General features: G+C 41.8%; 1 protein-coding gene across 1 annotated transcript in view; it reads right to left on the bottom strand.

Annotated features, from left to right (window-relative positions):
• Positions 1–25,000, bottom strand: part of LOC139747606 (glutamate receptor ionotropic, kainate 2-like) — a 775,400-nt gene that overhangs the window by 65,474 nt on the left and 684,926 nt on the right. The window contains exons 21-24 of the mRNA XM_071660081.1: positions 7,871–7,983; positions 3,195–3,300; positions 1,133–1,339; positions 870–954 (exon numbers count right to left, since the gene is read on the bottom strand). Coding sequence (XP_071516182.1) covers positions 870–954; positions 1,133–1,339; positions 3,195–3,300; positions 7,871–7,983 — 511 coding nt within the window. The remainder of the gene's footprint in view (positions 1–869; positions 955–1,132; positions 1,340–3,194; positions 3,301–7,870; positions 7,984–25,000) is intronic.

Here is a 25,000-nt window from a genome sequence, read left to right as displayed (position 1 = left end):
CAGGATAATTCCTACGAGAGCCGATGTGTTTGGAATCCTTGTTAAAGCTGCAGAAAGTCCTATATCCCAGCGTCACATGGCAAGTGTGGGTGTTGTCCTATATCCCAGCGTCACATGGCAAGTGTGGGTGTTGTCCTATATCCCAGGGTCACATGGCAAGTGTGGGTGTTGTCCTATATCCCAGCGTCACATGGCAAGTGTGGGTGTTGTCCTATATCCCAGCGTCACATGGCAAGTGTGGGTGTTGTCCTATATCCCAGCGTCACATGGCAAGTGTGGGTGTTGTCCTATATCCCAGCGTCACATGGCAAGTGTGGGTGTTGTCCTATATCCCAGCGTCACATGGCATGTGTGGGTGTTGACCTATATCCCAGCGTCACATGGCAAGTGTGGGTGTTGTCCTATATCCCAGCGTCACATGGCAAGTGTGGGTGTTGTCCTATATCCCAGCGTCACATGGCAAGTGTGGGTGTTGTCCTATATCCCAGCGTCACATGGCAAGTGTGGGTGTTGTCCTATATCCCAGCGTCACATGGCATGTGTGGGTGTTGACCTATATCCCAGCGTCACATGGCAAGTGTGGGTGTTGTCCTATATCCCAGCGTCACATGGCAAGTGTGGGTGTTGTCCTATATCCCAGCGTCACATGGCAAGTGTGGGTGTTGTCCTATATCCCAGCGTCACATGGCAAGTGTGGGTGTTGTCCTATATCCCAGCGTCACATGGCAAGTGTGGGTGTTGTCCTATATCCCAGCGTCACATGGCAAGTGTGGGTGTTGTCCTATATCCCAGCGTCACATGGCAAGTGTGGGTGTTGTCCTATATCCCAGCGTCACATGGCAAGTGTGTGTATTACTCAAGGTATTTACCTAAGTTCATCCAAGGCATGGTGAAGTCCACCCCTTGTTCTCGCTCGTACGTGATGGTCAGGTCACCGATGGCCAAATCAGCTTTCTGCAGGAAGATTTTACAATTTGATAATGAAATGATAATGTTATACAAGTGTATATGTATCCTCTCTCTCTCTCTCTCTCTCTCTCTCTCTCTCTCTCTCTCTCTCTCTCTCTCTCTCTCTCTCTCTCTCTCTCTCTCTCTCTCTCTCTCTCTCTCTCTCTCTCTCTCTCTAACTCACCTGAGCCAGCAACTCGCCAATCATCCCGTTCCATCTTTTCTTCTTGCTGTCATACTTGCCATGCTGGCCGTCGTCTGCTATCTTGATGGTGTAGTTGAAGCCCAGGATCTCCGAGATCTCTTGGATGAGGTCGATGCAGAAGCCCTCATAGCGGTCGTTGCCCGTCATCTGTTCGGATGTCTCCCGCAGCATATTGTACGGGGCTGCCTGGGGACATACGAGACGGCATTCACTTCATGTGATGTTATAGTGTAAACACAATATCATGTAGCATGATGGGGAGAGGAACTCTATACACGGATAAAGTGCTTAACAACTTGATATCTCTACTAAAAGGGGGAACATTATCAAGAAACTTAGGCAAATATTTTACGCGCAACTTCTTCATAGCAGATACCTGGTCCACTCATCCTTTACCACTTCTAAAACTAGTATGATATGAAATTTATTAAGGAGCGAGATGAGTTGGCTTGAGTGAAATTTTGAATGAGCAGAACCTGAGTGAAATGGCAGCTGAAGGGAATAATAGGATGGGTGAGAATATGAAGGTTCTGGATGCATTGGGTAGTGTGTAGAATGAGACGTCACTGACTGTGAGGGAAAAGATAGGTAAGTATGATAGCATAGTAGTCCTGACGGTGCTCTGTGGTTGCGATTCTTCGATCCTTCTTGCGTAAGAATGGAAGCTGGTCGATGTGTTGGAAATGAATGCCCGAGGATAATTTGTTGTGTGAGGAGACTTGATTATGCAAATGCCAGTGTAAGAGAGAGATGTGTGGAAGGAAGCAGAGAATGACTGCGAGAACTGAGCAGTGTGTACGGTAAGAATGAGTGAAGAGAGTTTGACTATAAGGATATAAGCGTCAGTAATGGAAGGAGAAAGGGGACGGGGGAAACCAAAAATGATATGCGTGATGTATTGCTGATTGGTTAGTTTGGATTTTCAATGTATGCGTGGATCATGGTGAGGTACCTGAGGACTGGCGGAATGCATGCACAATGCCATTGTATAAAGATAAAGGGGATTTAGGTGCTTTCAAACTGCAGAGATATAAGATTGTTGAGCATACCTGTTATGTTGTACAGGAGGGTATTAGTTGCGATGGTGAAGGCATGGACAGGCATCAGATTGGGGAGGAGCAATGTGGTTTCACATGTGATAAAGGATACGTGGATCTGGTGTTTGCTTTGATGAATGTGTTTGAGAAATACTTAGAAAAACAGATGGATCTGTATGTGACATTTGTGGATCTGGAGAAAGCCTATGATAGGGTTGATAGAGACGCCTTGTGGAAAGGCTTAAGAATATGTGGTATGGGAGGTAAGCTGCCAGAAGCAGTGAGTAGTGTTTACGAAGGGTGTACGGTGTAAGCACGGTTTGGAAGAGAGGAGAGTGAATGGTTCCAAGTGAAGGTTGGTCTGCAGCAGGGGTTTGTGACGACACCATAACTGTTTGACTTTTCATGGATGGAGTCGTGAAGGAGTGAAATGCGAGACTCAGAGAGAGTGCAGTCTGCAGGGGATGAGAGGACCTGCGAAGTGAGTCAGTTGTTTTTTGCTGATGATTCATCACTGGTGTCAGATTCGAGTGAGAAACTGCAGAAGTTTGTGGCTGTTTTGGAAAACTGTGAAAGGACTAAGTTGGAGTAAATGTGCATAAAAGCAAGGTTTAGCAATGCAGAGAGACAGGTTAGTTTTTCACTCGAATCTGCCAACAGTGCTGTGTCAACAGCAAATAGCAAATGACTCATTTTCCACTCCCTCACTCCCTAAAGACTGCATACTCGCCCATTTCTCCAAGAGTCTTTCATCCATCTCCATCTCCAACCAATCCATAGATATACTAAGCAGCCGTGGTGACATAACACACCCCTGCTACAGAGCCAACCCTCACCTGGAACCTCTTACTATCCTCTCTTTCTAGTTGTACACACACACACCCTACACAGTTAATTCCTCGCATTGCTTCTAGTAGCTTTCCTTCTACGCCAGGTGTCGGGTGGCATTTCATGCTGTTGAGGGTGACAGGTGCCATACCATGTTATACCACAGGAGGACTTACCAGGACGCTCGTTATGATGAGAGTCTTGTTCTGGAGGCTCTCAACGATCCCTTGCTGCACTTCACTGTAGGTTCTCGTATAGTTGGCTCCGTACGTTGGGTCCCACCTGGCCGCCGACCACCACACACGAATCAATTAGCAAATGTAATCACAAATTAATGAGAGAGGAACATGGGACTGGTAAAGTGTATATGAGAAACGAAATATTGTGGCCCTTATGAAACATGGGGCACACACACACACACACACACACACACACACACACACACACACACACACACACACACACACACACACACACACACACACACACACACACACACACACACACACACACACATTGCTCTGGAACTTAACCAGAATGATGCTGACGTAGAAGAGTGATGAGTGGACCATCTATATTATCATCTAACAAAACACATATCCTACAATGTCACAATTTGTTCTCAGTAAGATAAAAAAGCAAGCTAAGTTACCTGGAGATAAGTCATTGAATGGGTCGGGGGGATATATAACCCTTCTGTATATATACTTTTGTTTACAATCAGAGTTTTCCTGCAGTGATTTTCAGGCCAGCCTGTGGGCTGGGAGATGAGAGCATGATGGTATGTGGGTACTGAATACTTTCACAAAACTTATCACTCCCAGTTGCCCTCCAGGTATGAGAGCGGGAAGTATTACACAGTTTCTTCAGGTGATGTTGCAATACCCAAAGCTTCCCCGCTTCTTACATATATGTAATATCATATAGATGTGTCTCAGATTTATGCATGTACATGCAAGGGAAAGCGGCAGAAATTCAAGTCCAAATTGAGGGCAATGAAAACATGGGGTGAGAGAGTAGAGGTAAACTTCAGGGAAAGTAAAAAAAAGATGTTTTAGAAGGTGAAAAGTGTGACAAGAACAAGAAATGAAATTGAATCATCATTGTGAAGCGAAAATGGGGAAATGGTAACAGGCATAGAAAGAGGGGTTATGGAGATGGAGTGACAGTTTTGAAGGACTTTTGAATGTGTAATATGTTAAGGTGGCAGATGTGGAGTGTTTGCGATGTGGGGGGTAAGTGGAACAAGAGAGTCGTGGTAAATGGTTTAGTGTAGAGAAAGGAGGAAGTGAGACGTCCAGCGTAAAATCAAGTGTGGCAAAGCGGTTGGACAGGATGGGACTCTAGGTAAATTTCTTCAAGAAGGGAGCGACACCATTCTTGTTAGGTTGGATATATGCTTAGCTGTGTATATGGCTGAAGGTGAGGTGCCTGAGCACTGACGGACGCCGTATTCAGTGCCATTGTATAAACCACAAGGTGAACAAAAGTGAATGTTAGAATTACAGCGATATGAGTATCTTGAGTATACCTGGTATGTTGTATTGTAGAGTGGTGACTGAGAGGCTGATGATGGGTACAGAGCATCACATTAGGGAGGATCAGTGTGTCTTCAAGAGTATTAAAGGATGAGGAGACCAGGTGATTGTGTTGAAGAATCTGTGTCAGAAATATTTTGAGAAAAGGGATTTTTCTGTGGCATTTATGGGTCTAAAGAAATCATGTAATGTTAGATTGAGACGATGTGTGGATAACGATTCGAAGCAGCGCGGAATTTTCCTCAAAAGTGTTAGACGTGTGTGCGAGGAGGAACAGAAGATGACTTGTTCCAGGTGAAGGTGGTCATGCCTCAAGCTGCTCAACATGTCTATGATTGGGAGGAAAATGCAAGGGATTTGTGGAGAAGGGCAGACCTGCTGTCAGGTGGGGAGAAAGGGAAGGGGACGAGATCTGGTAGGTGCAACATTTGCTCTGCGTAGACTCAGGTGAACCTTTGCAGACTCGAGTGAGTCAAGTGGTGACACACTCATGTGAGAAATTGCAGAAGACGGTGTCTGAGTTTGGGAGGATGTGTGAATGGATATTTAAGAATTGATTTGAATAAAAGTAAGGAAATTAGTTTCCAGCAGGCGAGAGAGACAGGTCTGTTTGAGTTTAACTTTGAAAACAGAGAACCTGGAAGATGTTGAGTATTTCGATGCCTGGAAGTGGATATAGTAATGGGTGGATATGTGGAAGATGAAGTGAGGCACAAGATGGGTGAGGCAGCAGAGGTCCTGTGTGCGCTGAGGGTAAAGATGGTTATGTTTAATGTCTCCATTTCTACAAATACTGCCAACATCTCATGAAAATAGTGTATGAAAACAGACGCATAAAACTATCAGCTTATCATCATAAATCCACAGATGCAGACTAAAAGACATATGACCTCCTTGGTGTAGTGGCCAGCGTTACTGACCACGAGTCAGCATAGGCCATCCTGAGGCTGGATTCGCATGGGTTTGAATCCTGGACTTGTCAGCGAGTCTACACCCACCCAAGGTGTTCATCCTTCCTTCGGGGCTGGTCGATGAATAGGTACCTGCCTTAGGCTAAGGCGTGTTTTGTGTGTGTGTGTGTTTGTGTGTGTGTGTGTGTGTGTGTGTGTGTGTGTGTGTGTGTGTGTGTGTGTGTGTGTGTGTGTGTGTGTGTGTGTGTGTGTGTGTTTGCATAAGTACATAGTACATGTACAAAAGATTATGAGACGTAGCAACACGAGTATAAGACTCTCTTTCAGTAACACACAAATTATAATCATTAATAATGATCACACACACACACACACACACACACACACAACACACACACACACACACACTTTTTTTTTTTTTTTTTTGCTTTGTCGCTGTCTCCCGCGTTTGCGAGGTAGCGCAAGGAAACAGACGAAAGAAATGGCCCAACCCACCCCCATACACATGTATATGCATACGTCCACACACGCAAATATACATGCCTACACAGCATTCCATGGTTTGCCCCAGACGCTTCACATGCCTTGATTCAATCCACTGACAGCACGTCAACCCCGGTATACCACATCGCTCCAATTCACTCTATTCCTTGCCCTCCTTTCACCCTCCTGCATGTTCAGGCCCCGATCACACAAAATCTTTTTCACTCCATCTTTCCACCTCCAATTTGGTCTCCCACTTCTCCTCGTTCCCTCCACCTCTGACACATATATCCTCTTGGTCAATCTTTCCTCACTCATTCTCTCCATGTGACCAAACCATTTCAAAACACCCTCTTCTGCTCTCTCAACCACACTCTTTTTGTTACCACGCATCTCTCTTACCCTATTATTACTTGATCAAACCACCTCACACCACATATTGTCCTCAAACATCTCATTTCCAGCACATCCACCCTCCTGCGCACAACTCTATCCATAGCCCACGCCTCGCAACCATACAACATTGTTGGAACCACTATTCCTTCAAACATACCCATATTTGCTTTCCGAGATAATGTTCTCGACTTCCACACATTCTTCAAGGCTCCCAGAATTTTCGCCCCCTCCCCCACCCTATGATTCACTTCCGCTTCCATGGTTCCATCCGCTGCCAAATCCACTCCTAGATATCTAAAACACTTCACTTCCTCCAGTTTTTCTCCATTCAAACTTACCTCCCAATTGACTTGACCCTCAACCCTATTGTACCTATCAAATAACCTTGCTCTTATTCACATTTACTCTTAACTTTCTTCTTTCACACACTTTACCAAACTCAGTCACCAGCTTCTGCAGTTTCTCACATGAGTCAGCCACCAGCGATGTATCATCAGCAAACAACAACTGACTCACTTCCCAAGCTCTCTCATCCACAACAGACTGCATACTTGCCCCTCTTTCCAAAACTCTTGCATTCACCTCCCTAACAACCCTATTCATAAACAAATTAAACAACCATGCAGACATCACACACCCCTGCCGCAAACCTACATTCACTGAGAACCAATCACTTTCCTCTCTTCCTACACGTACACATGCCTTACATCCTTGATAAAAACTTTTCACTGCTTCTAACAACTTGCCTCCCACACCATATATTCTTAATACCTTCCACAGAGCATCTCTATCAACTCTATCATATGCCCTCTCCAGATCCATAATTGCTACATACAAATCCATTTGCTTTTCTAAGTATTTCTCACATACATTCTTCAAAGCAAACACCTGATCCACACATCCTCTACCACTTCAGAAACCACACTGCTCTTCCCCAATCTGATGCTCTGTACATGCCTTCACCCTCTCAATCAATACCCTCCCATATAATTTACCAGGAATACTCAACAAACTTATACCTCTGTAATTTGAGCCCTCACTCTTATCCCCTTTGCCTTTGTACAATGGCACTATGCACGCATTCCGCCAATCCTCAGGCACCTCATCATGAATCATACATACATTAAATAACCTTACCAACCAGTCAACAATACAGTCACCCACTTTTTTAATAAATTCCACTGCAATACCATCCAAACCTGCTGTCTTGCCGGCTTTCATCTTCTGCAAAGCTTTTACTCCCTCTTCTCTGTTTACCAAATCATTTTCCCTAACCCTCTCACTTTGCACGCCACCTTGACCAAAACACCCTATATCTGCCACTCTATCATCAAACACATTCAACAAACCTTCAAAATACTCACTCCATCTCCTTCTCACATCACCACTACTTGTTATCACCTCCCCAGGTACATACGTGTTGGGTTACGATCATTATATTACATGCCTCAGGAGAGGCGCCCTGGGTGGCCTACTCATCTCTACACCCACACAACACAATAAACAGACGAGGGAGAAACTGACCTGCCGACACGACTGAGACCTTCTTTAGTTAGCTCCACAATGTCGAGGGTGACGTCACGCCGGAATCCCTCCGTGTCAAACTTGATGAGTCCCGTCAGCCCATTGACCTGAACCTGTGGTAGGGAGAAAGGATGGGTAAAGTGTTAACCTGAAATGAGAAAGTTACCTGATGTTACTTGATGGTGAGATGGACGGAAACCTCAGATGTAAAGACGTTACCTGAGGCTGTTGAAGGTGGAGACACCCAGACTTAGAGAAGTTACTGAGGGGTAGAGAGTACGGATCACTATACATCTGAGGGTGTCAACGACGGTGAACTAAAACATGAAGTGATCTGACGGCACTGGGAAAGGTCAGTATTTGTACATAGAGAAATGAATTCAGGGAAGACGAGACTAGGAACAGACTCAACTGACAGGAACGACCTGGAGGCAGGAGGAGAAAAAGATCAAAATCTTCGAGATATGTCCAACGGCAAGAGGAAAAGAGGACACACCTCACACTGTTCGGTGACCTGAGCGAGGATGAGAGGAGGGAGAGCCTTGAGTTAGTAAAGTGATGAGGGAGGTGAGAACATATGAACCTTGACTTAAAAAGTTTGCCTAAGACTGGAGAAGTATAATAAGTAACTTCAACATTATGGAAATGGCCCATTGTGAAAAGAGGAGAGAATGTTGCCACTTAGATGGATCATCTGAAGGAGCATAAAAGATGGAGGAAGTCGAGCGGTGGCATGAGGGAGAAACAAAAGACAGCTTATCTTACAGTCTCTACTTAGCGCTAACCTGAAGATGAGGAAAGGTACGAGACTTTCTATAAAACTGACTTGAAGGAAAAGGTGAAAAGAGAACATTGACAACGAGGATGTAACCAGCGCAAGGAGGTAAGGGGAAGGCTTCCGTCTAAAACTAAGACCTGAAGGAAGAGGAAAAAAGAACAGCCTCGACTGAGAGAAGTGACTTGAATGAGGGAAAAGTGAGATGATTCGTATAAGAGAAATGTTTTGAGGAAGATAAGACTCAACTTCCAGGGTGGACCTAAGGAGAGAGGCATAAACTATAAGCTTTGACGTAGTACGTCGGTCAGAGGAAGGAAGGCTCCACCTGCTTGTTGTTACAACAAGTGAAAATTTAACTTCGGCGAGGCTGTATCACCATCCGTCCGTCTGAAGAAAGCGAGTAGTCTTGTCGAAGAATTATTCTAAAGGAGTTCAACATTTCCCTACAACGAAAAGTAGCGATAGTTCTCCGGCACGTCACCTTAAGCCATACAAACGTTGAACACTTTGGTTAACTAGCTACTGGCATTCTTATCTCCTTTCTTGTAAAGTTCAATAACAGTCCCGTACATCCTGCTGCTTTCCCAGACTTCACCTCGTGCAAGGAACTTAACGATATCTGTATTTGCTAAAACATTCGACATGACTTTCTCACTCCACATGTCACCAAGTCCAGTTCCCTATCATCTACCACATTCTGCTATCGCTTAGATTACTAATATCTCTATTTTCACCTCTTTTTTTCTGTTACCACTTCTCCATCTGCCTCCTTCACTGTCGCCCTGTCTGTACTTTTTTCTCCAGACACTATTCACCTTCCAAAGATTTTGTTAATTTGTCTAAAGATTGTAGATACCCTCTCATCCATTTCTCACATACCCTCTTTTTCAGCTGCCATAATATTCTTTTGACCTTCTGTTCTTTCCTGCTGTATTCACCCCGATCCCTTGCACTCTTATCCTTCCTCGTTTTTTCCTTTTCCTCCCACTTGTTATTCAGCGTTCTTATTCAACCAACCACTACACTTAATCATGCTTTCACCTCCTGCCTCCTCATGCCACACTCTTCTGCACATCTAAACACTACACACACAAATACCTTCCACTCCTATCTAACTCCCTTGATTCCATGCCATAATTTACACAATCTATGTTGGCATCTCTGCATATAGACGTTTTTCCATCGTCAATTACTTTTTCACTTCTTCATGTATATTTCATTTTCTCTCTTCTTATACTTGCAACAAACTTGAATAATACATCGGTGTATGGGCAATTCACGGTGTGGAAAAGTAACCGTAATAAAATTACATATCCATGAAAAGAGAAGCAAACTATACGCTGCAGAGAAGATGAAATAGAAATTTTCCACGGACGTTGTGGAAGGTAAGAAAATACAGTAGAATAGGAATCTAAATGAGAAAAATGAAGAAATGTTTTTTCCCTAATGTTTACTAGGCACACCCGAAGTGTACAGACCACAAAGACAAGGACCTGATTAAGTACTCACTACATAAGGCCATTAATCCCCGTATTCACCGCCTTATGATAATACAACTATTTCCCACAAATGACACAAGAGCCATACACGCTGAAGGTGTTTCCAGTTATTTTGATTGGTGAGTCTTAAATTATATTGTCAGCTTTAATAACCCTGGCAATCGATAGGCCTAAAGCCGACAGAATCAACTAGCCCAAACTAGCTCAATACTACAACATAAACTGATGTGCTTAAAGTATCTCCTCAGCTGCAGGAAACACTCAAGGAGGACCTCCGAGGGTTAAAGTGTGGGCCGACCTGCCACACTTAACATACGAACAGTTGGACTGACGATGGATCATTTTCATCACAACTTTAGTATTGATTCAGCAGATTTCTATACACAGCAGGGACCTTCACCCACCAGCTGGTGGGCAGGTTATGCAGGTATTTAGAGTATATCAGAATGTGAGAGCACAATGATGACGTTCACACAGAGTACAATAATGTTTCTCTCCGTCTGAGGAGGAACTGTGTACGTGTGGACGGCATGAATCTTGATGTTGTTGCTACCACTCAACACCTGCAACCAACAACAGAATAGGGTCAAGTGCTAAAGAAAAATGACCTCTATAACTGTTTGATTACGGCACACACACACACACACACACACACACACACACACACACACACACACACCTCTACCTGCCTGATCATGACACACACACACACACACACACACACACACACCTCTACCTGCCTGATCATGACACACACACACACACACACACACACACACACACACACACACCTCTCTACCTGCCTGATCATGACACACACACAGATCCAGAACTAGGCAATATACTACCCTGTCTGCCTGAGGAGAACTGCTCAGCGCTGGTCCTCAGAAGCCGATTCTGGGAAGAAGCCGACCCAGGATAATCTGGCTCAGAGTCTGCGAGAGAGGCATTCTCATTACCGGTCTGATCACGGCTGATTATACTGTATTTCATCACATCTTTACCAGGGAGTTGTCGCGCTGGGAACTGATAGTAAAGTCCGTGATGAAGAAAGAAAATAATCTGTGGAGGTCCTGTGTGATTTGACCCAGTGATGATGACCCTCTTCCAGAGAACGACAAGAAATCTAACACAAAATACGAAGGATGGCAACACCGGAGGACAAGGCGTAAGGTTAGATCAGGTCACGTCTACTGCTCTGAGGTGCAGGCAATAAATGTTAACTCCATAACACTTCTCTTTGAGTTGTAAATTTCATTTACAATGAATTAAGATTTTCCTTCCATCCAGACTTTACTCGGGACGTTTTGTAAACACAAGAGACTTCCTGGTCACATCGAAGTGTTCCAATGTGTTCAGTCAACGCAAAGTAAACACTTGATCGTGGAGCAGTTTCAGTTTGGTCCACTGAAAACTGTGAAAAGCTTTCATCATACAAACTTGGTACTCTATTGAAAACAATATTCTTTTTTGAATTATTCTTTGATGGACACTATGATATAAACACATCTTTGAAATATATGTAACTAGTTTGGGTGACCGGTAGTACATGGAAAAAATATGTAACATTAAAAAAAAGGAACAGAAATGTGGATTTCAACTTGAAGAGTGGCCTTTGTTGGCAACATAGCCCAGGCTCGAGTACCCTTGTATCGTGCCTTTGATCGTGAGGCGCCAGCATTGTAGTGTGAGGCTTCTGGGTCACTTATTCTGAATGAGAGCTTAATGAACCGTCCAGGTTCTGAAGTATCCACATCTGAAATCCGGGGAACTCTAGACGCTACGGTTCTGCCGCTCTTTGGATGTGAAAGTGTCTACAAACAAACATGCAAACACTTCAACGCCAACTTGCGGTAACTTAAAACTTTGCTCAGATTCTGAAGTACAAACAAAATTTGTGACCTGAAGGTGTTACGGTTCAGCCGTGAAAGAGAAACATACAAACGCGCAAAATCTTTAAAAAAAAACTTTTAAATTAATCTCTTAGAATTCATGTTAGTCCATAGATAACCCTTGAACGAAATCTTATTTAAACAGACTGTGCGTACGTAGTTATACGGGTGAAAAATAACTTAATTCAACAGCTATAATTTTTGTAAAAATTTTCAGATGGCGAGCATAACATCACATGCGTATCTCCCATATGAGTTATGCGCGACGTTTTCATTTTACCCCAAGATAATCAGCCCAGTGAATATTGCACGATCTCAGTAATGATTCAACACAATAGGTGCTGTGCTTGGTAGCGCAGCTGATAAAGGAGATCAGTAGATACTATTTATGATAATTTATGGCTAATAGTAGATACGCAGCATTACAACTAAAGGTACAAAATTGTACAGTTTCAGTTTGATCCACAGATCCGCTTGGTCGGTGGTACACCAGGAGTCGGGGTCAGTCTACCACATCAGCCACACACCTCACACTCTCGTCTTCCGGTCGCATTCACACACCCCCATCTACTGCCTCCTTCCCTCGTACCCCATCTCTGCCTCCTTCCCCTCACCCCAGCTGCTGCTGCTCCCTTCCCACACACACCACCTTCCGCCCCCTCCCCCACACCCCACCTACCTTCCTCACCAAAGGCTCAGCTAATTAGGATGCAGTCCAGCTAACAAGGGCGGGAGACGACCTACCATTGTCTCTTGAGTTGGTCATCTGCCAGCAGTTCCATCCACCTTGACTGGTACTTTGTTTCTCCTGTCTCTCGTCTCTCACCTACAGACGGGACTGACAGGCAGCGCACCACTAACTCCCTCTGAATCATTACTGATTTTTGTGTCCCGGAATTACAAGAAAAATTTCCAAGAGAAGAAAATAAAATACTTGAACAACGTGTGAGGAAGTATCCACTTCCCCGTAGAGGAGAAGGAGGAGGAGGAGGTAAGACTGCCGTGCTGGACACAGTCATCAGAAGACACGATCACGGCCGCAAATTCTGCGTGTCTAGACAGACAACGAATGTGGATGATTTCACTCATTATGTGTCTGCCCAAGATGGAAAGACGAAACCAGATGTAATGATCGTTTTCTTTTTTTCTTAACAGCCTTAAGAATTTGCAGGTAGGAGTATATACATAGAAGTTATACAGGATATTGCTGAAACTTCCCAGAACCTACACTACACACAAATCAGAAAAACAAGGCCAGAAGAGAAATGTAAAAGAGTAGAGAAACTGGAGAGGACAGCACCTCGACAAACACTAAGACATTCATGTAAGTTCCCAGTATGATGCAAACTAAAAAAAGATTCTTACAGCAAACAGCCATTGACAATGTCGCAACATCGAGGAAGAAAATTGGTGAAGCTGAGAGGAATAAACCAAGTGGAAGTTTAACAACATAGTTCTGTATATAGATTCCCACATGATGGATATAAACTTGCCTTTTGTGATATATATATATATATATATATATATATATATATATATATATATATATATATATATATATATATATATATATATATATATATATATATATATATATATATATATATATATATATATATATATATATATATATATATATATATATATATATATATATATATATATATATATATATATATATATATATATATATATATATATATATATATATATATATATATATATATATATATATATATATATATATATATATATATATATATATATATATATATATATATATATATATATATATATATATATATATATATATATATATATATATATATATATATATATATATATATATATATATATATATATATATATATATATATATATATATATATATATATATATATATATATATATATATATATATATATATATATATATATATATATATATATATATATATATATATATATATATATATATATATATATATATATATATATATATATATATATATATATATATATATATATATATATATATATATATATATATATATATATATATATATATATATATATATATATATATATATATATATATATATATATATATATATATATATATATATATATATATATATATATATATATATATATATATATATATATATATATATATATATATAGGCAAAGGGGATAAGAGTGAGTGCTCAAATTACAGAGGTATAAGTTTGTTGAGTATTCCTGGTAAATTATATGGGAGGATATTGATTGAGAGGGTGAAGGCATGTACAGAGCATCAGATTGGGGAAGAGCAGTGTGGTTTCAGAAGTGGTAGAGGATGTGTGGAGCAGGTGTTTGCTTTGAAGAATGTATGTGAGAAATACTTAGAAAAGCAAATGGATTTGTATGTAGCATTTATGGATCTGGAGAAGGCATATGATAGAGTTGATAGAGATGCTCTGTGGAAGGTATTAAGAATATATGGTGTGGGAGGCAAGTTGTTAGAAGCAGTGAAAAGTTTTTATCGAGGATGTAAGGCATGTGTACGTGTAGGAAGAGAGGAAAGTGATTGGTTCTCAGTGAATGTAGGTTTGCGGCAGGGGTGTGTGATGTCTCCATGGTTGTTTAATTTGTTTATGGATGGGGTTGTTAGGGAGGTGAATGCAAGAGTTTTGGAAAGAGGGGCAAGTATGAAGTCTGTTGGGGATGAGAGAGCTTGGGAAATGAGTCAGTTTTTGTTCGCTGATGATACAGCGCTGGTGGCTGATTCGTGTGAGAAACTGCAGAAGCTGGTGACTGAGTTTGGTAAAGTGTGTGAAAGAAGAAAGTTAAGAGTAAATGTGAATAAGAGCAAGGTTATTAGGTACAGTAGGGTTGAGGGTCAAGTCAATTGGGAGGTGAGTTTGAATGGAGAAAAACTGGAGGAAGTAAAGTGTTTTAGATATCTGGGAGTGGATCTGGCAGCGGATGGAACCATGGAAGCGGAAGTGGGTCATAGGGTGGGGGAGGGGGCGAGAATTCTGGGAGCCTAGAAGAATGTGTGGAAGTCGAGAACATTATCTCGGAAAGCAAAAATGGGTATGTTTGAAGGAATAGTGGTTCCAACAATGTTGTATGGTTGCGAGGCGTGGGCTATGGATAGAGTTGTGCGCAGGAGGATGGATGTGCTGGAAATGAGATGTTTGAGGACAATATGTTGTGTGAGGTGGTTTGATTGAGTAAGTAACGTAAGGGTAAGAGAGATGTGTGGAAAAAAAAAGAGCGTGGTTGAGAGAGCAGAAGAGGGTGTTTTGAAATGGTTAGGCACATGGAGAGAATGAGTGAGGAAAGATTGACCAAGAGAATATATGTGTCGGAGGAGGAGGGAACGAGGAGAAGAGGGAGACCAAATTGGAGGTGGAAAGATGGAGTGAAAAAGATTTTGTGTGATCGGGGCCTGAACATGCAGGAGGGTGAAAGGAGGGCAAGGAATAGAGTGATTTGGAGCGATGTGGTATACCGGGGTTGACTTGCTGGCAGTGGATTGAATCAAGGCATGTGAAGCGTCTGGGGTAAACCATGGAAAGCTGTGTAGGTATGTATATTTGCGTGTGTGGACGTATGTATATACATGTGTATGGGGGTGGGTTGGGCCATTTCTTTCGTCTGTTTCCTTGCGCTACCTCGCAAACGCGGGAGACAGCGACAAAGCAAAAAAAAGAAAAAAAAAAAAATATATATATATATATATATATATATATGTATATATATATATATATATATATATATATATATATATATATATATATATATATATATATATATATATATATATATATATATATATTTTTGCTTTGTTGCTGTCTCCCGCGTTTGCGAGGTAGCGCAAAGAAACAGACGAAAGAAATGGCCCAACCCACCCCCATACACATGTATATACATATGTCCACACACGCAAATACACATACCTACACAGCTTTCCATGGTTTACCCCAGACGCTTCACATGCCCTGATTCAATCCACTGACAGCACGTCAACCCCGGTATACCACATCGATCGAATTCACTCTATTCCTTGCCCGTCTTTCACCCTCCTGCATGTTCAGGCCCCGATCACACAAAATCTTTTTCACTCCATCTTTCCACCTCCAATTTGGTCTCCCTCTTCTCCTCGTTCCCTCCACCTCCGACACATATATCCTCTTGGTCAATCTTTTCTCACTCATTCTCTCCATGTGCCCAAACCATTTAAAAACACCCTCTTCTGCTCTCTCAACCACGCTCTTTTTATTTCCACACATCTCTCTTACCCTTACGTTACTTACTCGATCAAACCACCTCACACCATATATTGTCCTCAAACATCTCATTCCAGCACATCCATCCTCCTGCGCACAACTCTATCCATAGCCCACGCCTCGCAACCATACAACATTGTTGGAACCACTATTCCTTCAAACATACCCATTTTTGATTTCCGAGATAATGTTCTCGACTTCCACACATTCTTCAAGGCTCCCAGAATTCTCGCCCCCTCCTCCACCCTATGATCCACTTCCGCTTCCATGGTTCCATCCGCTGCCAGATCCACTCCCAGATATCTAAAACACTTCACTTCCTCCAGTTTTTCTCCATTCAAACTCACCTCCCAATTGACTTGACCCTCAACCCTACTGTACCTAATAACCTTGCTCTTATTCACATTTACTCTTAACTTTCTTCTTTCACACACTTTACCGAACTCAGTCACCAGCTTCTGCAGTTTCTCACATGAATCAGCCACCAGCGCTGTATCATCAGCGAACAACAACTGACTCACTTCCCAAGCTCTCTCATCCCCAACAGACTTCATACTTGCCCCTCTTTCCAAAACTCTTGCATTCACCTCCCTAACAACCACATCCATAAACAAATTAAAACAACCATGGAGACATCACACACCCCTGCCGCAAACCTATATTCACTGAGAACCATTCACTTTCCTCTCTTCCTACACGTACACATGCCTTACATCCTCGATAAAAAAGATAAAAACTTTTCACTGCTTCTAACAACTTTCCTCCCACACCATATATTCTTAATACCTTCCACAGAGCATCTCTATCAACTCTATCATATGCCTTCTCCAGATCCATGAATGCTACATACTAATCCATTTGCTTTTCTAAGTATTTCTCACATACATTCTTCAAAGCAAACACCTGATCCACACATCCTCTACCACTTCTGAAACCACACTGCTCTTCCCCAATCTGATGCTCTGTACATGCCTTCACCCTCTCAATCAATACCCTCCCATATAATTTACCAGGAGTACTCAACAAACTTATACCTCTGTAATTTGAGCACTCACTCTTATCCCCTTTGCCTTTGTACAATGGCACTATACACGCATTCCGCCAATCCTCAGGCACCTCACCGTGAGTAATACATACATTAAATAACCTTACCAACCAGTCAACAATACAGTCACCCCCTTTTTTAATAAATTCCACTGCAATACCATCCAAACCTGCTGCCTTGCCGGCTTTCATCTTCCGCAAAGCTTTTACTACCTTTTCTCTGTTTACCAAATCATTTTCCCTAACCCTCTCACTTTGCACACCATATATATATATATACATATATATATATATATATATATATATATATATATATATATATATATATATATATATATATATATATATATATATATATATATATATATATATATATATAGGGGAGAAAGAATACTTCCCACGTAATCCCTGCGTGTCGTAGAAGGCGACTAAAAGGGGAGGGAGCGGGGGGCTGGATATCCTCCCCTCTCTTTTTTTTTCTAGTTTTCCAAAAGAAGGAACAGAAAAGGGGGCCAGGTGAGGATATTCCTTCAGAGGCCCAGTCCTCTGTTCTTAACGCTACCTTGCTAACGCGGGAAATGGCGAATAGTTTGAAAGAAATATATATATATATATATATATATATATATATATATATATATATATATATATATATATATATATATATATATATATATATATATATATATTTATATATCTATATATATATATATATATATATATATATATATATATATATATATATATATATATATATATATATATGTATATATATATATATATATATATATATATATTATTATTATTTCTATTTTGCTGTGTCGCTGTCTCCCGCGTTAGCGAGGTAGCGCAAGGAAACAGACGAAAGAATGGCCCAACCCGCCCACATACACATCTATATACATATACGTCCACACACGCAAATATACATACCTATACATCTCAATGTTCACATATATATACACACACAGACATATACATACATACACATGTACATAATTCATACTGTCTGCCTTTATTTGTTCCCATCGCCACCCCGCCACACATGGAATAACAACGCCCTCCCCCTCATGTGTGCGAGGTAGCACTAGGATAAGGCACCATAGGCCCCATTCGTTCACACTCAGTCTCTAGCTGTCATGTAATAATGCACCGAAACCACAGCTCCCTTTCCACATCCAGGCCCCACACAACTTTCCATGGTTTACCCCAGACGCTTCACATGCCCTGGTTCGATCCATTGACAGCACGTCGACCCCGGTATACCACATCGTTCCAGTTCACTCTATTCCTTGCACGCCTTTCACCCTCCTGCATGTTCAGGCCCCGATCTCTCAAAATCTTTTTCACTCCATCTTTCCACCTCCAATTTGGTCTCCCACTTCTCCTCGTTCCCTCCACCTCTGACACATATATCCTCTTTGTTAATCTTTCCTCATTCATTCTCTCCATGTGACCAAACCATTTCAAAATACCCTCTTCTGCTCTCTCAACCACACTCTTTTTATTTCCACACATCTCTCTTACCCTTACATTACTTACTCGATCAAACCACCTCACACCACATATTGTCCTCAAACATCTCATTTCCAGCACATCCACCCTCCTGCGCACAACTCTATCCATAGCCCACGCCTCGCAACCATACAACATTGTTGGAACCACTATTCCTTCAAACATACCCATTTTTGCTTTCCGTGATAATGTTCTCGACTTCCAAACATTCTTCAATGCTCCCAGAATTTTCGCCCCCTCCCCCACCCTATGATTCACTTCCGCTTCCATGGTTCCATCCGCTGCCAGATCCACTCCCAGATATCTAAAACATTTCGCTTCCTCCAGTTTTTCTCCATTCAGACTTACCTCCCAATTGACTTGAGCCTCAACCCTACTGTACCTAATAACCTTGCTCTTATTCACATTTAGTCTTAACTTTCTTCTATCACACACTTTACCAAACTCAGTCACCAGCTTCTGCAGTTTCTTACATGAATCATCCACCAGCGCTGTATCATCAGCGAACAAAAACTGACTCACTTTCCAAGCTCTCTCATCCACAACAGACTTCTTACTTGCCCCTCTTTCCAAAACTCTTGCATTCACCTCCCTAACAACCCCATCCATAAACAAATTAAACGACCATGGAGACATCACACACCCCTGCCGCAAACCTACATTCACTGAGAACCAATCACTTTCCTCTCTTCCTACATGTACACACACACACACACACACACACACATATACATATATATATATATATACATATATATATATATATATATATATATATATATATATATATATATATATATATATATATATATATATATATATATATATATATATATATATATATATTCCTATGAGTCCACGGGGAAATGAATCACTTTTAAGTTCCCAAGTGCACTTTCGTGTAATAATCACATCATCAGGGGAGACACAAGAGGGAAATATAAGTCAAATGCCTTGTTTAATCACGCCAAAAGCTATGATCATTGTTTTTGGCGTGATTAAACAAGGCATTTGACATATTTCTCTCTTGTGTCTCCCCTGATGATGTGATTATTACACGAAAGTGCACTTTTGAATTTATCGTGTTTCAATTTTCCCCGTGGACTCAAAGGAAAATCTTGATCACGCGCAAAATTGTTATTCTTTCCAATATATATATATATATATATATATATATATATATATATATATATATATATATATATATATATATATATATATGTATATATATATATATATATATATATATATATATATATATATATATATATATATATATATATATATATATATATATATATATATATATATATATATATATATATATATATATATATATATATATATATATATATATATATATATATCCACTCCAAGATATCTAAAACACTTCACTTCCTCCAATTTTTCTCCATTCAGAGTTACATTCTAATCAACTTGTCCTTCTAACCCTACTGAATCTAATAACCTTTCTCTTATTCACATTTACTCCCAACTTTCTCCTTTACGCACTTTCCCAAACTCAGTCACCAGACTGCAGTTTCTCACCCGAATTAGCCACTAGAGCTGTATCATCAGCGAACAACAACTGACTCACTTCCCAAGCCACTCTCATCCAAAACAGACTGCATACCAGCCTCTCTCTCCAAAACTTTTGCATTTATATCCCTAACAATCCCATCCGTAAATAGATTAAACAACCATGGGGACATCACACACCCCTGCCGCAAACCAACATTCACTGGGAACGAATGGCTCTCCTCTCATCCTAGTCGTCCACATGCTTTACAACTTTGGTAAAACGTTTCACTGCTTCTAACAACTTACCTCCCACACAATATACACTTAATACCTTCCACAAAGCATCTCTGTCAACCTTGTTATATGCTCCATAAATGCTACATACAAATCCATTTATTTCTTCTAAGTATTTCTTACATACATTCTTCAAGGCAAACACCTGATCCACACATCCGATACCACTTCTGAAACCCGACTGTAAGACTTTCTCATCGTTAAGCAAAGATGAAAATGATAGCCACACACACACAGACACACACACACAGACACACACACACACACTCACATACAACGCACACACACACGCAAGAGATGGGACCACATGAGTGCATAATTCCCTCCCAGAACACGACAAATAGGTAGTTACAAACACCAGGAAGGAAAGAGAGAGAAAAAACAAGTAAACGAGTCCCAAGTGGGCGAGGGATTAGGCCGATATCAGCCGTGAGAGAGACACAGGAGATAAAACCTCCGCTACGATAAGTTATAAGAGCCGCCTCAACCAAGATCCCTCACCTGCCTCTGAAAACTATCGTAAGTTTTCGTTAGGAACGTGATGATTCCAGCTTGGCCAGGATCTTGTGGCTCACCCAAGCTTACTGCTGGAAATGTGCAACGAATTGGTGGAAAATCTCTCTCTCTCTCTCTCTCTCTCTCTCTCTCTCTCTCTCTCTCTCTCTCTCTCTCTCTCTCTCTCTCTCTCTCTCTCTCTCTCTCTCTCTCTCTCTCTCTCTCTCTCTCTCTCTCTCTCTCTCTCTCTCTCTCTCTCTCTCTCATCGTTTACTAAGCGTCAGAGCATACAGACCAGTGCAATAAAACGTCATTTTTGGCAGTGGATTGCTCAGTAACTTTGGACTTGAAAGCCAATATGAGGCATAATTTGGCAATATGAGGAATAATTTGGTCTGCATCACCACAGAAATCAACCATTACCTCATCCACAAAAATCAATAACACTACATCCAGGTGACGTGCCCTGGATGACACCCACATCAGTAAGACTACACCCACCTGACGTGCCCTGGATGACACCCACATCAGTAAGACTACACGCACTTGACGTACCCTGGATGACACCCACATCAATAAGACTACACCCACCTGACGTGCCCTGGATGACACCCACATCACTAAGACTACACCCACCTGACCTGCCCTGGATGACGCCCACATCAGTAAGACTACACCCACCTGACCTGCCCTGGATGACACCCATCATTAAGAGACAAAAGTAGCAGTGAAACTTGGCCTTCTATCATGTTACTATCCTTCACATGGCCGTCTCTCACAGGAACATCAAGCCTTGCTGAAACTGTCTCCTAATGTTGAATGACATGTTTACGATCCATGTAGGGAGAGGGACACATGTGATATTAGCAATACTTGCTGGATTCTGCGCCATCTGTAACATATGTAATATGAACACTAGCGTGTCACGAGACAACAAAGTAAAGTGCATTCTCTTCTGTTGATATGCCATGTTTGCTCAGAGGAGCGGGTTGAAGTGCAGCAACCGCGATCCGGTGGTTGGATTTGAGCTCTATATAAGGACAATTTAGCAGGTCACTTTCTGTTTTAGTCTCACTGACTCCCACCGTGGACGAGATACTCTGTGGAGACCACTCTGTAAAGGTTAGGTTTAGGGAGGTCGGATGCCTAGGGAGTTGCTTCACGGGGATGACCTGATTACAATATGTATCAACGTGAAGAATAAGGTCTATTGATATGTGTCAGTGTCTCCCGTGACTGCAGGGAATGTCTCGCTATGTATCAGGAATGTCTCGCTATGTATCAATAACATATACGCTGCTAGAGTGTAATTTGTAAGTGTGGTTCTTGATGGCATTGATCTGTGTTGATAGTTCACCATCCTAGTGTACGTTGTATTGTTAGATATTCAACTATTGTGTATTGTTCATTAATGCACGATCACTAAATGTGGTGATTAAAGACTCTTTCAGCCGAGTTCATTTTTTTATCTTATTTATTTATTTAGCTTTGTCGCTGTCTCCCGCGTTTGCGAGGTAGCGGACTTTCAGCTGAGTTTATTTTATGGTATTAGATTTTTGAAGGACTCAGAGAGGCAAGGTACAAGTATTGATGTTATATTTCACTCTAGCTACGTACTCGACTGGATTATTCGTTGGTTTATTATAGTTTCCGATACATCTTATGGAACTTGATCTATTGATGATTGTTGTGGTAAACGTCCAGGATGGTGTAGCGCGCCTGGTAGTAGCTGGTAAGATGTCAGTTACCCTATCTACTCCGTCCGTAACAAAGTGATTCGTGAAGTGCGCGTTGCCACAGTCATCATAACCCTGCCAATATGCAACACTTGAAACAATCCACCAACAACCAGTGACGTGGGAAACTATGACCCGAGCAGCTTAAACAACCATAGCTCTTTATTTATTTATATTAGTCACTTCTCTACCTATGATGCAGCTCAGCTTATGTCACCACTCTATGAACATACACGGTCACACTTGTACTTCCTCTCAACTTACTTTTAGTAAGACCTCCTCACCTCCAGACCCCAGTGCCGGGGTAGGAATTTGGAATCACCAGACAACTGCACAGCTTTAAGGTAAAGCTGTGCACCGCTACACCCACTGACCCAACCATGAAACTCTCCAAAGAGTTTCTAATTGATTATGGCACCTTGTCTGCTCCATCACCAGCGCGTCTCTACATCAATTTTAAATTCCACATTTTCTTTAAGACTTCAGATGTTTTCCTCAGTGCCGAAGACAACAACCCACAGGTTCCACGTGAGATGTGACCCATGGCCAGTGCCCAGATCTCCAGCTTACTATGTAAAAGCTTTGTGTTTAACAGAGTTTACACTGCAAGCTCAATACAAATTATAGTCTGATAATACTGTATGAACACTTGCTCTACAGCCTACCTTTCCGTCAATTTCCTTAACAGTTCTATTGTAACTCAGAGGAATGCATGCTTGCTCCCCTGTGGCTCTCATCTCGTTGATTTCACCAGAGCAATCAAGTTAGTCAACCACAACAAATCACCAACTCTTGGGTGGGCAGAAACCTCAGTACGTGGCTTACAGAGTTCATCCGTGAACATCGTCAGGGTAGACGCTTCTGACGGGCCATCTCCACCTTCCAGTCCTCACATCTGCCTCCCTTCCAACTCCTAGTTAACGTTGCCTTGATGGACGCACCGGGTTGATCAAAGTCCGTTGACGACTCTGCCGTTGATATCAACGTTGCCAGCAGCAGTTTGTACAATATTGCTGTCCTGAACGCCCTCACCTGACTTCAAAGTTGGACCATCGTCATCCAAGCCATCATGAACCAAACAAAGCCGTAATTTATTCCATCAATCTCTCTCCCAGTCATGCCCCAACACCCAGTGTCTCACCAGGTCTAAACCCCATCTAGGTAGTGGAGTCCACCACAGTTTTCAGTGTCAGTTTAGACCACAAACTAAGACGTCCGTATCATTACTAAATATTTCTGATATCATTACGTTCTTCGTCGTCTTACTACACTTGCGCTCACTGCAGCTGAGTTTAACGATATCCATATGATTTTCAGTCATCACCCCCACTCACCTACACCTCCCCTGCTCGTCCTCCTCCTTAACCACTACACAACTATCTGACAATTTTGCAGAAGAATGCATGCAAAACTGTCCTGGGTCACTCATGTCTCACTGCTCAAGAGGTACTCAACACACCGACCCTCCAGACTCCCTCCATTCATCACCTGGACTTCATCAGACACATGCACCACAGTCACAGCCAACCTTCAGACAGATCCAATAGCAGCTCCATCACAACTGTCGTAAATAACAACAATTACCTGTGTCGTGTGTTCTCACCTGGCTATATCCCTCCATTACTCGCATTATATGATACTATATTTTCCGGCTCTGGCTGCAGCTTATTCAATAATCTTTTAATGTCATAACACACACACACACACACACACACACACACACACACACACACACACACACACACACACACACACACACACACACACACACACAAACACCACACACCAACACAACACACACAACACGCACACACACACACACACACACACACACACACACCACCCACACACACACACACACACACACACACACACAACACCACACACACACACACACACACAGACACACACACACACACACACACACAACACACACACACACACACACACACATACACACACAACAGCACACACACACACACCACAACCACACACACACACACACACACACACACACACACACACACACACAACACACACACACACACACACACACACACACACACACACACTGGCCGTA

This window comes from Panulirus ornatus, chromosome 69 (genome assembly GCF_036320965.1).
Source record: "Panulirus ornatus isolate Po-2019 chromosome 69, ASM3632096v1, whole genome shotgun sequence".
NCBI lineage: Eukaryota > Metazoa > Arthropoda > Malacostraca > Decapoda > Palinuridae > Panulirus > Panulirus ornatus.
Note: the sequence above shows the minus strand (reverse complement) of the source record. Positions and strands in the feature narration are given on the sequence as shown.